At 41.0% G+C, this 16,604-nt stretch overlaps 1 protein-coding gene across 1 annotated transcript in view; it reads left to right on the top strand.

The window, feature by feature from the left end:
* FIG4 (FIG4 phosphoinositide 5-phosphatase) overlaps positions 1–16,604 on the top strand; it is a 150,585-nt gene that overhangs the window by 11,148 nt on the left and 122,833 nt on the right. Inside the window, exons 2-3 of the mRNA XM_024194288.3 lie at positions 13,040–13,138; positions 15,167–15,290. Coding sequence (XP_024050056.1) covers positions 13,040–13,138; positions 15,167–15,290 — 223 coding nt within the window. The remainder of the gene's footprint in view (positions 1–13,039; positions 13,139–15,166; positions 15,291–16,604) is intronic.

Below are 16,604 nucleotides of genomic sequence, written 5' to 3'. Positions count from 1 at the left end.
ACTGTTCCTGGAAGTGGCCGGCATGTCCGGCAGTGGCTCCTGGGGGTGAGGTGGGGCAGAAGGCTCCGCTGCGTGCTGCCCTCGCTTGTGGGTACCACCCTGTAAGCTCCCATTGGCCACGGTTCCCTGTTCCCGGCCAATGGGAGCTGCGGGGGACGGTGCCTGCAGGTGACGGCAGCGCACAGAGCTCTCTGCCCCCTCTCCCACAGGGCCGTGGTGCCAGCCGCTTCCGGGAGCGGTGCGAGGCCAGATCAGGCAGGCAGGGAGCCTGCCTTAGCCCTGCTGCGCCACCGGGCTGGCAATCCCATGGGCCGGATTGAAAGCCCTGACGGGCCAGATCCAGTCCGCGGGCCATAGTTTGCCCTCTCCTGCTCTAACACAATATCTTTGATGTAACCTATGGATCAAGGTGTGAGCAAGAACATGAAGGGACATTACCCATCAAAAATTGCAAACCAGATTATTATTCTTGATGCAGACCCCAATGCAGATGTACAGACAGTGATGAAAACTGTGCATTTGCTAGATTGTGTTCACCTTGTTGCTGAGGGATGGCAAGATGTAAAGCTAACAACAATTTCCAACTGTTCCAGCAAAGGCAAATTTGTTGTGCCAGTGGAAGGTGTGGAAGACAAGGGTATTGAAGAGTTTGACCCCCGAATGATGTTCCACTTCCAGTCAACATGGAAAAAGAGGATTTAGTAGCTGCTGTGACTGTGGATGAGGATTTGCTCACATTTGGAGAGCTAACCAATGAAGAATTAGTGAATGCTGAAGCTGCTGCAAGGCTAGAGAAACGAGCTTGTGTTGATGAAACATATCATAATCAAGAGAGAGAGGAGGATTTTGATGAAGTTCCACCTCCAAAACCCCCCAGTTGTTGAAGGCTTTGAACATACTTTGACCTTTTTCACAGCTAGAGGGACTTGGTGACAGGTCTACAGGTCTCTGTAGGACATTGAATCCCATCTTCAAAACAAAATTGTGACTGAGAAGAAACAGAGAAAATTAAGCATTCTTTCACCTGAGATGAGTGAGTTTATCTTAATTTACAAGTTGATTCACACTATATAAATAGAATACACCTTGATGTGGAATAATACTTTAATATAGGTTATTACACCATTACCATTTGTTTGCTTAGCAGATGCTCTTATCCAGGGCAACTTAACTGTAATACTTTGTATGCACTGTAAGTGTGAGTACAAAAAACATGTATTAGTAGGAGCAAGGGTTTGTGTGTGTTTTCATGGTGGTTGTTTGATCTTAAAGTGCAAAAATAAAATTTGATACTTTTATATGTTAACTCAATTAATACCGCTTTCTGATACAATATGGTAGTAGACTACAAATGCAGAACAGAGCACATGTTTAAAATGTATAGTACATATATAATGTAATGCTGTAACAATAATAATAAACATACATCACATTGTTACAATTCTAAATTGTTAGTGTGTACTGTAGCTGTTTTGCGTATCAGAAAAAGCATGCTGCCTTTGGTCAGACAACACTCCCCATAACAGCAACAGCTGCTTAGGACCAACATAGCAAAAGGTCACCGCTATGTTGTTACTAATGAGCATCTACTGTAGTCATAAGGCAAGTCAGAAATAGTTATATCACAGTAAGCTGTACTGTATACAAACAAAAGCTCAGACAATAATATTTCATGGAGAACCTTGGAGCATTACTTTGAAAAAGCTACACAGGGTTCCTGCAGCTCTTTCTGCATTGTTTCCCCCTCAGAGCGTTGGGGCGATTGCCTTGCAGAAGGGGCAGGACTTGTAGTGCATGTATAGGCAGAGGATTTTTGGAAAACACTGGCACTAACTCTGCAGATTCATGATCCACAGAGCAGAAAAAAAAAAATCTCTGCACACCCTCTAGCTACCACTAGCAGTATGGCTGACTCATGTATTCTCAACTCTCCTAAGTGTGCTTATTCAATCCCCTACCCGGTTTGAGAGAGAGGGGGAGTTTAATGCAAAAGCTGGGAGGTTAATTTTGGCCTGGTCAGCATTAATTGTTGTGCAGATGTTCCTTTTAAATAGTGTGCCTTTTACAGGCGAAGTTCTCGAAATTCCCATGGAGCTTCATCTAGAAGCCGCTTGTATAGAAGGGCTTCTTCAGGATCTTGGAAGCATGCACTGTAGCAGCTGAATTTCTGCTATTTCCAGGTTTCTGACCTTTGTACTTATTTTCCTAATCCTTTGTTTCCCTTATGCCATGCAGCACAGGAGAGCAAAGGAATGGAATCTGGCCCAACTTATTTCTGTCAAGTAAATAAAATCTCTTCATATTTATAATGAAAATTGTGTTTTAAGTAATTGAAATGCTTCAGTGAGGGTGTTCCAATCTTCTAGGTAATTTGTATATAAAATTTGTGGGTTTTTTAAATAATGGTTGTAAAAACATGTTTAAAAGCAAGGAAATTGAAAGGTGACACTAGGTGTACCATTGAGAGTTTTTCCTCTATAACATTATAAGTTAACTGCTATTGCTTCTAGTTTCAGCGAACCCATTATTAGCAATAACTATTTCGCTGGGAAAACATGGTTCCTAATGACAAAAGTTTAAGGATGGTGTCTGATTATGTCTATTTCTTGATTACGAGTATATACAGGCTGTACACTACATACACTAAATGGTCCCTCAAGTCATTTGCACTCTAAATTACAGTACAGTTCAAGTGCAATAAGCTCATAAAATTGCTACGGTATTCTATATTAATAGCACAAAACAGTATCACTGTTGCAAAGCTGTAGTACTAGTGCCTGCTACTAGGGTGACCAGATGTCTCGTTTTTAAAGGGACAGTCCTGTTTTTTGGGACTTTCTTATATAGGTGCCCCCCCCCCCATCCCCTGTCCCATTTTTTCATAGTTGCTATCTGGTAACCCTACCTATTACTATGTTAGGATTTTTTAATAAGCACACACTAACTACATGACGATTCAATCTTTATTCTGGAAAATTTGCAGTTTACTTTTAGGTATGTTTCTTTAGAAGAAATAAAAATGCAAAATATTTAAATATTCCTGGTTTCTTGAGAGGATCACTTCCTGAGCTGATAAGTCATATTCCATTCTATTTCATGGAGGAAGTCTCCCTTCTGGGAGAACTATGCTCCCATGTAGTGACCACTGATGGCTGCCCGTTAAGCTATCCTTAGGAATGTTTTCACTGTGCAGCGTTGGTCCTGTGTAAATAAATCCTGTCAGAGTCAGGGTTTTCTTATGTTGGACAGTCCCCACCAGCTTTTGTGAAGACAGTACAATTAGAAGAATCACCACCCTGGCCTATACTTTCTGTCTGATAGAACTCAGACATTCTGCAGGATTAATGGAAGGGAAAGTATGCTGCTTAGTTGCTGCTATCCTTTATACCCAAATAGACCTGATTTGGCTCCCCTCCATGTGCAGTAGCAAAAAGGACAGTCTAACCCTATGTTAGTGATTGATTATCATTATTATGTTAGGACATTTATCACATGCTCTGAGCTCTGGTTTTCTGGGGTCAAATGCAATATATATCATAGCAACCATAAAAATATTTTTTGGGGCGCAACGTTTTTCCTGAACAATTTTGTTGTTGGCTTGGAGGAGGAAGGTGACCTGACTGCAGGTGATAACTCCTGTTGTGCTGTGCTAAAGGTCAGTGTTCAGCATGTATGCAAGCAGAGAGATCTCCACAGTGTGCTAAAACATTACTAGCCCTGAGCCTATGATCCCAAATCAGTTTTCTTACTAAGGTCTCTCAGCAAGCAGCCCAGCATGTTCCACAATCATTGGTTAAATTCAATAGAAAGTGTAATTAGCACATTGCTGTTTATCTGCGGAGTTTGTGTGCTGGGACATATGCCATAGTCAGCTACAGATATCCCATTGCCACAAAATTGCAAACATTTTCCATAAGTATTTTAACTTTTTCTGCATACACAACTTTTGTTATAACTTTTGCAGTTTTAAAAATTAGTAACATCATTACCCAAACACCTTCAGTTCTTGGTTTAGTTGGGTTTTCTGAAACTGGTTATTTTAGAATTATGTACTGCCTTTCTTAGCATCACAACCATTACAATTGCTTGCGGAGTGTGATTGGATTTAACAAAATCCTACAAGACAAATATGCCAAGGAGAACCATGTGTCTCTTTTTAATTTTGCATTTTTGTTGTTTTTTTAAACTGCATTAAGTATTATAGGCTGGAAGGTTTAATACAAAATTAATCTTCAGACTATCCAGCTTCTGTCAGGAGTAAGTCTCCCTAGTGGGGATAATAAACCTTTCCTCCTTTGTACACCAATTTGATTTAAACTCCCTATCTTTTTAGAACTTCAAAATGATTTATTTGCCATTGTTTGTTTATTGACTAGACAACAAATATATAAAGGAAAACTTAATAAATAACTACATGTATACAGTTGGTGTTGTAGTCATGTCAGTCCCATAATATTAGAGATACAAGATGGGTGAACAAGCTTTTAAGCCACATAGCTCTTCTTCAGGTCTGGGAAGTGTACTCTTGAGTGTCACAGCTAAATACAAGGTGGAACAGGTTGTTTTAGCATAAGTACATAAGTAGTTAACATAACTTTGAACAGTCTCTTGAAATATAAGTGGCCTTTTAACACCTCTCCTGTCATTGGGGGAAGGAGGGGAAGAGGGGAGGACGGCTGGGAGTGGTGGTGCAAGTTAGATTGTTGTATTTAGCCATCAATCCAGTGTCTCTATTCAGTCCATGATTTTTGGTGTCTAGCAAAGTTATGAAATCAAGCTCCCAGGCTTGTCTTTTCAAAGTGTTGTGCAGGTTTCCTTTGAGGATGAGGACTGATAGGTCAAATGTAGAGTGATCACTTTGTGAAAAGAGTTCACCCACATATGATAGGGTGTGTTTATCTTTTTCCTGTGGGAGTTCATTTGAGGGCATAGTGATTGTCTGGTTTCACCCACATAGTTTTTGTTGGGGCATTTAGTGCACTGGATGAGTTGTGATATGCTGCCAAATAATTTTTATGTCTTAATATTTTGTATGAAGAAGCAAACTCGCGTTCTTGGACAGCAATTCAACGAACTAATTTTCCAAGGAGAAACAGCTCTCTGTGGCCTGAGTTAGTATTTGATTGTTGAACTGTTTATCTAGAATTATCAAACAATAATTTAAGTGATGAGCTTCTGAATTTGAGACATTCATTTTAAAAAAGTTATTTTCATGGGACTGGTTGAATCAAGAGATTGGTCATGTTATACGGAGCCTTTGAATTATGGGTCCTTGGTTCAAATCCAATCCAAACTGGTGAGGACCAAAGGTTGTTTGTGTTGTATGGCTGTTTGGTGGTTTATGTTTAATAAATTGGTAGTTACCTATCCACTGGGATCTAGATTGTATCAGTATCCACTGTAGCACTGGTGTTGTAATGCAAAGTCACCTTTCTTAAGTCTCAGCAAAGGCCAAAGACAGAATGGACATGGAAATTGAACTATCCATCCACCAAGAATTGATGCCCCCAAGACATGGTTGAAGGACATTGGCAGGGCAGTGTTGGGAAGTCTGCAGTAGGTCTGCCCATCTGCTCTACTGTGGTTAATCAGAGTACTTCACTGTCTGTCAGTTTTGTACTTTTTCAAAAACGCTGCATTTAATAAACCTATTTTCTGGCCTTTAGAAACCAAATCCGGCTGAGTAATGAACAGTGTAAGGGAGTCACTCTCTGTAAACTGCATAGAAAATTTCAATTGCCTTAATCCTTTGGTGTCTCAGATTGCAGTTGAGTGCCTCCTTATGTCTAGACTGCTCTGAGGGGAATCCAGGCCTCTGGATCCCTGGGTGTTTTAAGCGTCCACAGCATAAACAGTGCCCAGCCCCTGCACCAGTCATTGGGGTCCCTAAGAACACTGAGTTGCAGGTCCTCTGTCCAGCACTCCATTTCTGAGAGCTGGAACCCTGCTATAAGCTGCCTAGCCCCTTTGCTCAGTGCTGACCTTTCAGACTCTCCTGTAGCTTCTCTCTCAGAACTCCACCCCAAAGTGTAAGCCTTCTGGTTTGCCATTTAACTTTCACAGGAGGCATGTGGCAGTTGTGAAGCATATAATACACAGAGACACTTTGAAACAGACTAGATAACATTCCCTTGGCAGTCCTTGGGGGACCATCTTGTTGACGTCACCAGGCATCACCATCACCCCAGGTAACTCAGGAGGGTGGAAAATCACAAGTGTCAATGAAGCCTTCCTGCACTAGGCCTGAACCAAACTCCTTCCATGTTTAAACTCTAATCGACCTCAAAAGCCAGGTGCAAGTGGAATGTGTAAGCAGCTTGATATCAGTGGTAACCCCCCTTAGCAGTACCAAGCGGTAATAATGAGGCCTGCATACCTCTGGCCGAAGGAAAGATAATAAATCAAAGGAACGGGACAAGATAGTAGTTCAAGAAGTGTTACTAACGAGCTGAACTTATAGCTGCCAACATAAACTAACTGCTTAAATGTAATTGCTATTTGCTTAGTAATTGTTACCAGGGATGGCAGGGGTGTAGAGAGAGGAATGGGGGAAGGGAAGGGAGGGGTGAGGCTTGACTGCAAAAGGTATAAAGGAGAAAAGCTGTTTCTGTTAGTGTGCTTGATTTGAGACGTGCCAGTCTCCTTGCACCGCTTTGAGATCTCAAATAAACTTTGTTTGCTTCTCCACCTGGTGTGTTTATTGGCGCGAAGCACACCGGGCCACGAACCTTCGCTGTTGCTTTGCCTCGGGCACATTGTGCCTGCAACAATCTGCCTTCAGGAAGTTAGGCAGGGTCCCCTACCTCATGCAGACCCCTCTATGTTGGGTTGCTGCTTTTTCTTGAGCTTGGAGGTGCTTTGCCAGCTTCAGCAGGTGTCCAAACACCCCTGCCAGGTGACTTCCTTACCAGGCGACTTCTCTGTTAGACCAGTTTTCCTTGTTAGGAATCAGTGTGTTGTCTAAACTCTAGAGCAATTATATTTCAGTGGTTGAGCCCTTAATTATGGAATTTTGTTTTAACACGGAGGTGAAGGAACAACAGAAGACCACTAACCCCACAGTCAAAATGGAGTTTGCAGTCTGACACAGATACATACAAAGAGCCCCCATTATCAGATGGAATTCATAAGTTGTACGTTCAGGTTCCTCACTTCATCACATAAGGATTCTTATTTCTCTTTATTGTTGCCGTCCTTCCTGTTAGTCAAGAAAGTTGCTAGCAGTACAATTTGTTTTTGTCTTGCTTATTTCTGCAACATCTGTGTGGAGGAATTCCATTTGTGATTTTCCCCCTCCCCCCGTAAATTGGAGTAGTACTTTGGACAAAGAATTATTTGATTAGAAACTCTTCCATTTTCATTTTCAAAACAGAACTTCCAAAATCTTCAAAGAATCATTTGTAATGACTGGAGAGATTTTTCGTGGTACTTTATGAGGTAACTTGTTAGGATGGGGGGAGTTGAATGTCAAGTAATGAAACTATAGTAACTATAAGTTTCTTAAAGTATAGGCCTTAGTCTATTTTATTTTTTTAAATTATTGTAGGTAGCATCTTAATCTTATATAGGTGTCCAGCAACTGCTCTGTTCTGCCTGGATCTTTTTTTGTTTCGATCTCTTAATAAAACAAATAAGTTTTGTGTTACACATTCACTGTTGTCTTAGTAATTTCTTTTGTGTTCTGACTCTTCCCTGATAGTCATGTGGTAGCAAATTAAATTATAGCATCTGTCACTGCTGTGGTTCAAGTCCTACTGTGTCATCCATTAACACAATTAATACACCCACTTATTTATTTTCACTAATTTATTCATCTGAACAAGCACCTGCTGGTTGAAGCATCACTTTTTGTTTTTTTTGTTACTGCTAGATTTAGAAAAAGTATAAGTAGATGCATGTTTATGCTTAAACAATAGAAAAGTTGAAAAATTATAGTGGGCTGGACTACAGTGATGCCTCTTACAGATGACTTCACTAGGAGCTACTTGTTTAGAAACCTAACTTTAGGCTCCAAGTTCTGAAAATCTTGGTCCAAAGTAGCAGTCTTCAGATCAAGTCCAGAAATTCTGGTGGATGTTCTCCATCTTGTTTCCAGATAAAATGTCCTCTAATGTTCAATCATCTTTCATGTAGTGAGCAAGTTTCCATATATCAAGTGAAGACGGAGAAAGGACAGATCTTTAATTCAATTGACAGATCCCGTCATATTCTTTTTTCTCATCTATATTGATTGATTAAGGTCATTCCAATAAGAACAGCAACAAAATGCAACTTTAACAAGCCAAGTATGACCAAAAGCCTTATATCACACCTTTCGTTTTTGTCTCTGGATTATTTGTATAATACTGTCTTTTAAGATGCATATGATTTTAAGCAATAATGCGTTCTTGGTAGTGAGTTCGTGGGGACTAATCCATTTCACTAGTGTGTTTTGGTCTCCTGCATGCAGCCATGCTAGAATTGTTATAGTAATAATACTTCACACTGATATAGCATCTCTTATCCAAAGATCTGAAAATGTCTTACAAACAATAATAAACTCTCTCATATGAGAGAGAGAGAGAGAGTGTCTCCAGTGAGGAAACTGTTGTATGCCTTTTATTTGTTGGCAAACTAAGGTACAGAGAGGTAAAGGGTAACCCTCAAAAATACATTGAGTGGAATATTTGCTTTTAAGCAATGGTAAATAGAAAACGGGGAGAAAAGATTGAAACTTTTATTTTACATTGTGGGAAATTTGTTGTGTTTGGTAAGGCTAGAACGTAGATATTTCTAAATAGAAATGTTCAGATCAAATGAGGTTTTTTTGTTGACACTTCTGTTGTTCAGGATTTAACAATATTGAATTAGATTTTTCCTGTGATCTGGCAGTTACTGACGGTGTAGTTCACAGTGATATTGGATGATATAGCTTTTTGTAGTACATTTCTTCTGTTGGTTTTGGTTGAGTGTTGCTGTCACTTTTTTCCCCTGGAAACCCAGTAAAATACCTTCACGTTTTTTTATTTAGTGTGAAGTACTCTAGAAAGTGATTAGTTACTACTATGATTTTCTTTGGCCTCTTATTAACACATATTGGATCAACTTTTCAACTCACTTTACACATCCCTTCAGTTTGTCCACCAACATCTGCCCAGAGTTGGCCTTTGGAGCTCTTGAAGCCTTTGGTTGGTGGTTTGGTTTTGTTGGCTGGTTGGTATTGGTTGGCTGGTTTTTGTTTATTTGTAGGCGTCCCTCAGCATAACCTCAGTGACCTTCCCCAAAATCCTGTAGCTGTCTTTTTCATCTCTACTTATTGCCTCACTAGATGTTTTTATTGTTTTTAAGACTCTTCCCTGTCCTATACATCTGACAGGCTTAAAATAGTAATACAGCCGGTATTACCTAATTTCGTAGTGTAGACCAGGCCAGACTCCCAAAAGATTTAGTGAGTGCCATGTGCTGCCTTGGGTAAAACTTAACAAATTGAGACCATCACGTCAATAGTTTGATCTCTAGGTCTGCGCAAAAACAAACAAAACCCTAAAAACTTGTTAAAAATGGCTGTTTTTTTCACGGCTTATATCTCTGGAAACTCTGGCTCACAGGACTCAAATTTTGGGTCACTAAACCTATGCTCCACCCTCCAGAGGCACACCACATTACTAAGAAATCGGACTAAGCATGTCCATTTTAGGGGACTTAAAAACATTAACCTTTTAAAATGTTGTGACCATACCCTAACTGCATTGGCACTTTTGTGCCACTGTAATCACCCATGATGTGCTAGACACTTCGCAGCAAAGAAAGATATGATAGTGGCTTCAAAGAACTTACAGTCTAAATTTTACGAGTGAGGATGATACAGAGTAGGGGGTAAAGGGCCAATGAGAATAAGCGTTGGAAGTGTTAAGATCACATGGTTTGTCAGTCTAGGCAAGTGTGTGTCTTGGTGGTTCTGTGTTTGTGTTTGCTGTATATAAAAATTAAAGATTATAAGGTGACTAAAATTGATCTATTTGCAGTGTGGAAGTTGTGGAATTGAGTTCTCAAGGGGGATTTAAATGAGGAGAGGTTGTTATGGCTTGGTGGACTATTGTAATCCTAATAGTAAAGAACCACATGCACACATACTATGGCACAGTTCTGTAAGTGGAAACCCTTTTGCAGAGAACCATGCGATATACACTGTAATACCTAGGTACCAGGATACCAGATGGAGTTTTTTGGGGGGAGTAGAGAATGCTGAATAGGACTTTAAATTCTGTTAATTTCAATTTAAATATTTTGACTTAAGTTTGTGCGTTGGTTTTCAAAAACAAACTTTTTGTTCATCTTCACTGTTTAGCTCATATGAATTCTGATACCCGGGCACTATGTAAATCTTATTTCTGATCCCCCTCACACATCTGAAATCCATGTGACTGTTCAAGTTAAGAGCAAGGCTGAGTAGAGCCACATGATTTCATCATGTTTTCCTACTAGGCTGAGCATTATTAAAAGCTACACCCTGTTGTGTTTAGGACAGTACTGATAGAAGGAATTAGCAAAACAAGAGCTTCCTACAGCAAGCCAGTCCTGTAATCTGCACTTACTGTTAATTACCCTAAATGTAGAAGATAATTCAATTTTAGTTTACCCTTTTGTCACGTAATGAGTACAGTGCAAATATTCACTTTCTTTTCACATTTCACTTAAGAGGTAGAAATACAAATATTATAAATAGCATTCTTTTTAAAAATGTAGTTCTTTCTTAATTATCAGTACTGTTGAAATTAAATTTTTAAAGATTTGTTTTTGGATTAAGATTTGAAATTTTGGTGGATCTCTCACTTTGTAATGTTTAGATCCTGGCAAATAGGCATTTTTTAATAAGCCCATATAATTTTTGAGCATAGTATGTAGAATGTTCTTAAATATAGTTTTTTTTTTTTTTTTTTACCAGTGAAATCTATCCATCAGAATATTTGTGTTGCCTGACTGATAGTTTATTACTTCTCTTATATCTTTTCATTTGATCCTACCCAAGGAATCAGTGTTTCTAGTTTGATCTTGGATACGTAGATGTCCATCTTTTACAATGCTCTTCCCTCTAAATCTGCCATCAGAATCAGATCTTAAAAATGCTCATCATTATTTAAATTAGCTATCATCTATGTTGAGTGTTCAGCATATACCAATGATGTGAAGAAATTCTTCTGGTGGTAAGGACTGAATAACATTTTAGTTTAATCTGTGGGCTGAGGTGAGAGGGTATAAAACTGGAGTCATGTATTAACAGTACACTGTATAACTGCAATTGACATGAAAGGAAGTTTTTATGCAAGGGTGTAGTTTGGCCTTTAATAATTAACTTAAGGCACCCTACTCCTGCAAGGAGCTCCCCATGGACAGATCCTTGCACTTGTGAAGTTCCTTGAAGGATCAAGGCCTAACATCTTAGTAACTCTTATATTCAGAATCAGTAAGTTGAAAAAATGGACAACAAAGATACGACAGTATTATTGCCCTTTATTTCTTTCCCTCCATATCCTTCAGTTTCTCTTTCTGCATTTCCCCCTTTCTCTGTCTCCATTTTGGTCTCTGAGTTTCTCTTGTCTTTCCTCTCTCCTCCCCCCCACTCCCACTTTGGCACTCTGACCCTCATATACATCAATCAGTTTAGGTTCTTATACCTTTCCTGTTATGATGGCGTTGGAGCTAGTGTTCTCTGTCTACAAGATAGCAGAATTGCTTTAGATGTGGAAGACTACAGAGTGAAGTTGACTAGCATTCTAGTCAGTTTCTCTCATCACCTCTTCCATGTTTAAAGTACTTTACAGAGAGACAGATACTGTTTCTATTAAGCTCTTTAAACTGGGAGGTTATTGGAAAAAACAACTGACTTGTTTAGGACTGTTCACCAACTTCATCTTATAGCAGGGGTGGGCAAACTTTTTGGCCTGAGGGCCACATTGGGGTTGCAAAACTGGATGGAGGGCCAGGTAGGGAAGGCTGTGCCTCCCCAGACAGCCTGACCCCCGCCCCCATCCGCCCCCTCCCACTTCCCACCTCCTGACTGCCCCCCTCAGAGCCGCGACCCATCCAACCCCCCCGCTCCTTGTCTCCTAACTGCACCCCCCCCCCGGAATCCCCTTCCCCAACCGTCCCCTGGGACCCAACCCCCTATTACCCCCCCGCTCCCAGTCCCCTGACTGCCCCGACCCCATCCATACCCCTGCCCCCTGACAGGCCCCCTGGGACCCCACGTCTGTCCAACCCCCCCTGTTCCCCGTCCCCTGACCACCCCCCTCCCCAGAACCTCTGCCCCATTCAACCGCCCCCTGCTCCCTGTCCCGATTGCCCCCCGGGGTCCTCCGGCCCACTTATACAACCCCCCGACCCACTTACCATGCTGAGCAGAGCATGCAGAACAGCATGTCTGGCTGCTGTGCCGGCCAGAGCCAGACACGCTGTTGCTCTGCTTGGCAGGAGCGCGCAGCTCCACCGCCCAGAGTGCTGCCTGCGCGGTGGCGTGGCTCTGCGGGGGAAGGGGAGACAGCGGGGGAGGGGCCAGGGGCTAGCCTCCCCGGCTGGGAGCTCAGGGGCCGGGCAGGACAGTCCCGCGGGCCGTAGTTTGCCCACCTCTGTCTTATAGCCTCGCCACTAAAGCATGCGAGCAGGCTGACTTTTCAGAGAGTTCCCTGATGGCTAGGTGGGCGGGGGGGAGAGGGGGGGAGTGGGACGGGATGGGGAGACACTCTTTTATGTAAGTTGCATTTTCCTTCTCCACACAGCTGCCAACTTTTCTTTCTCCAGATTTAAATTGGTTTTCTTCCCTCTGTGCTGTGAACTGGAGAGTTAAGGGGCTTTTTAAGTGTTGGGGATTGATTAGTATTTTCATGAAACATACAAAATGTACCTGAAATGCTGATGGCTAAAACAATACCATTTACAAATTTATCTGATCTAATTAAGATCGAGCTAATCTATAGCTATATAACGCTATTGTTGATACGTTTATAGTTTTTGAGGGTTTTCTTTCTTGTACAATATAGTCTTTTCTTTTTTTTAAACCTAGCGGTATTTTCTTGTTGGGAGTAATCATGCAGAGACCAAGTATCGTGTTTTGAAAATTGATCGCACTGAACCGACGGATTTAGTTATAATTGATGATAAGGTAAGTTCAGAACAGCTGAAAAACATACTCATGAGTATTTCACGATGCTCTGAATTTCACATGTATATGATTTGTTTCCTACATAAACAGCAGATATCTAAACTTTTATCTTAGTACAAATGTGTCATCCTACTACATCATACTTCCATGACACTCAGTTTCTGTTAACTGTGCAGTTTCTGCTAACTGTGATCTCCTAATGTCAAGTAATAGATGTGAGTTTTGTCTTATGTTCAGCTATGTCATTCTGAAATTCAAAATGAACTTGCTTAACTACTGCTTAGCTAAATGCTAGGAATTGGTTTGAAATCATTTACACATCTGAAGCAAGACAAGCAACAGACAACAAAGCTTGGTAATGTACAGAATAGAGTAAGACATGGTCCCTGCCCCCAAGGATTTTATGGTGTAGTGTCCCAGCCCGTCAAAGACTTACACATCTACTTAACTTCATAAACATGTGTGATTACTTCCTTACTTTTACTTCAGTGGGAATACTGATGTGTATAAAGTTATGGATATGCATGTTTTTTTGAAGGATCAGGGCATGAGGCTTCAATCCTGCAAAGAGAACTGCCTGCACTGGGTACTGTACCATTCCTCTCAGTGGAATTCTGTATGGACGTAAGTAGGGCCCTACCAAATTCACAGTCCATTTTGGTCAGTTTCACGGTCATCAGATTTTAAAAATCGTAAATGTCATGATTTCAGATATTTACATCCGAAATTTCACGGTGTTGTAATTGTAGGAATCCTGACCCAAAAAGGAGTTTTGGGGTGGGAGGGAACCACAAGTTTATTGTAGTGTGGGGTTGCGGTACTGCTACCTCTACTTCTGTGCTCCAGCTGATGGTGGCCCTGCCTTCAAAGTTGAGCGACGTGAGGGTGGTGGCTACTGGCCGGGAGCCCAGCTCTGAAGGCGGAGCCACCATCAGCAACAGCAGCAAAGAAGTAAGGATGGCATGTTATGGTATTGCCATCCTTACTTCTGCACTGCTGCCTTCGGAGCTGGGCGCTTGGTCCGCAGCTGCTACTATCCAGCTGCCCAGCTCTGAAGGCAGCATTGCAGAAGTAAAAGTGACATGGTATGGTATTGCCACCCTTCTGTGCTGCTTCTGGTGTGGCGCTCCCTTCCGAGCTAGGCACCTGGCCAACAGTCGTCACTCTCTGTCCGCCAGCTCTGAAGGCAGTGCAGAAGTAAGGGTGGCAATACCATGACCCCCCTAAAATAACCTTGTGACCCCCCCCCAGCAACTCCCTTTTGGGTCAGGACCCCCAATTTGAGAAATGCTGATCTCCCCCTTGAAATTTGTATAGTTTAGGATAAAAGAACACAAAAGACGAGATTTCATGGGGGGGGGGAGACCAGATTTCACTGTCTGTGGTGCATTTTTCATGGCTGTGAATTTGGTAGGGCCCTAGACATAAATGTCCACATAGACCCTAGTTCTACAAAATAATTTGTCTAAGAAGACAATTACAGAATGCAGTTAAAGTACAGAAAACACAAGGTGACCACATGGTGGGATGTATGCAGGGCAGAAGGATTTTTCCCCTTTCCAATGAAAAAAAGTCCTAGCACTTCAATAAATGGCGATTAATGCAGATAGGTTTTGTTAGAAATGAGGAGACAAATTAGGATAAGAAAAGTGTTAAATTATCAGATACAATTATTTAATTTATTTGAATAAGATAAAAATGTTTAACTTAATAACAAATACACTTTTTATTAATTAATAAATAATTTAAAACAGTCACTGTGGTGGACTAGGTGATGGCTATCTTATAGACTGCTTGATCTTGGACTCAAGCTTGACAGTGGAGATCAGTTCCCAAAATACAATTTTGCTTTGTAATCTTGACCACATATGTTATGAAATTGAGAGTCAATAAACAATGGAAGCCATGATATTCTCTTTAGTCACTTTTCAGAACAGAACTGTGCAGTTAAATAAACTCCACTATTCTGTGATGTAAAGTAGCACTGATAACCAAAAGAATAAGTTCAATATGCATTTATATTTTCAGCATGTGTACACACATCAAGAGGTGAGGGAACTTCTTGGCCGCCTAGATCTGGGAAATAGAACAAAGATTGGACAGAAGGGCTCCTCTGGGTTATCTCGAGCTGTCTCTGCTTTCGGTGTCGTAGGTAATCCCCTTGTTATTTCTTTGATGGTATATTTTTTAAGAAAGTATAACTCTGAGCACAAGTGATAATTGCAGCACTTTTCACCAGTCAGAATATTATCCACTCTACACAGAGATCGTGTAGTAAAGTAACAAATATTAACAAAGTACACTTTTTTGTACTTTTTACAATGACTTTATACTGTTGCTTATATCACACTTACACAGGCATGAGCAATCAGTGGGAGAGCTGGATTTAAATGTCAAGTCCAATTGTCATTTGATCTCAACAGCATCCCAACCAGGAATGAATCAGCATTTAAGCAGCACTGGAATTTGGTCCTTACTTTAGTCTGCCAGAACCTGAATCTTTTAGATTTCACGATATGCTGCTAGTCTTATCTCTCCTCTCTGCAGTGTTCACTCTTAGAGGAATGAGAGCAGAATCATAGAATCGTAGGACTGGGAGGGACCTCAAGAGGTCACCTAGTCCAGTCCCCTGCACTCATGTCAGGACTTAAGTATTATTTAGACCATCCCTGACAGGTGTTTGTCTAACCTGCTCTTAAAAATCTCCGATTATGGAGATTCCACAACGTCCAAAAGCAAATTATTCCAGTGCTTAACTACCCTGACAGTTGGGAAGCTTTTCCTAATATACAACCTAAATCTTGCCGCAATTTAAGCCCATTGCTTCTTGTCCTACCCTAGAATCTTTGTGGGGATCAACACACACGTGGACAAAAGTGATCCCGTGGATATAGTGTACTTGGGCTTTCAGAAAGCCTTTGATAAGGTCCCTCACCAAAGGCTCTTAAGCCAAGTAAGCAGTCATGGGATAAGAAGGAAGGCCCTCTCATGGATCAGTAACTGGTTAAAAGACAGGAAACAGAGGATAGGAATAAATGGTCAGTTTTCAGAATGGAGAGAGGAAAATAGCAGTGTCCCCCATGGAGCTGTACTGGGACCAGTACAGTGTTGTTCAACATATTCATAAATGATCTGGAAAAAGGGGTAAACAATGAAGTGGCAAAGTTTGCAGATGATACAAAATTACTCAAGATAGTTAAGTATAAAGCAGACTGAGAAGAGTTTCAAAGGGATCTCGCAAAACTGGCTGACTGGGCAACAAAATGGCAGATGAAATTCAGTGTTGATAAATGCAAAATAATGTACATTGGAAAACATAATCTCAACTATACGTACAAAATGATGGGGTCTAAATTAGCTGTTATTACTCAAGAAAGAGAATTTGGAGTCATGGTGGATAGTTCTCTCGAAATATACACTCAATGTGCAGCAGAAGTCAAAAAAGCTAAGAGGATGTTAGGAACCA

This window comes from Terrapene carolina, unplaced genomic scaffold (assembly GCF_002925995.2).
Source record: "Terrapene carolina triunguis isolate 2854851 unplaced genomic scaffold, T_m_triunguis-2.0 Scaffold42, whole genome shotgun sequence".
Classification (NCBI taxonomy): Eukaryota; Metazoa; Chordata; order Testudines; family Emydidae; genus Terrapene; species Terrapene triunguis.
The sequence above is the reverse complement of the archived record's forward strand: the minus strand, read 5'-3'. Positions and strand labels throughout refer to the sequence as shown.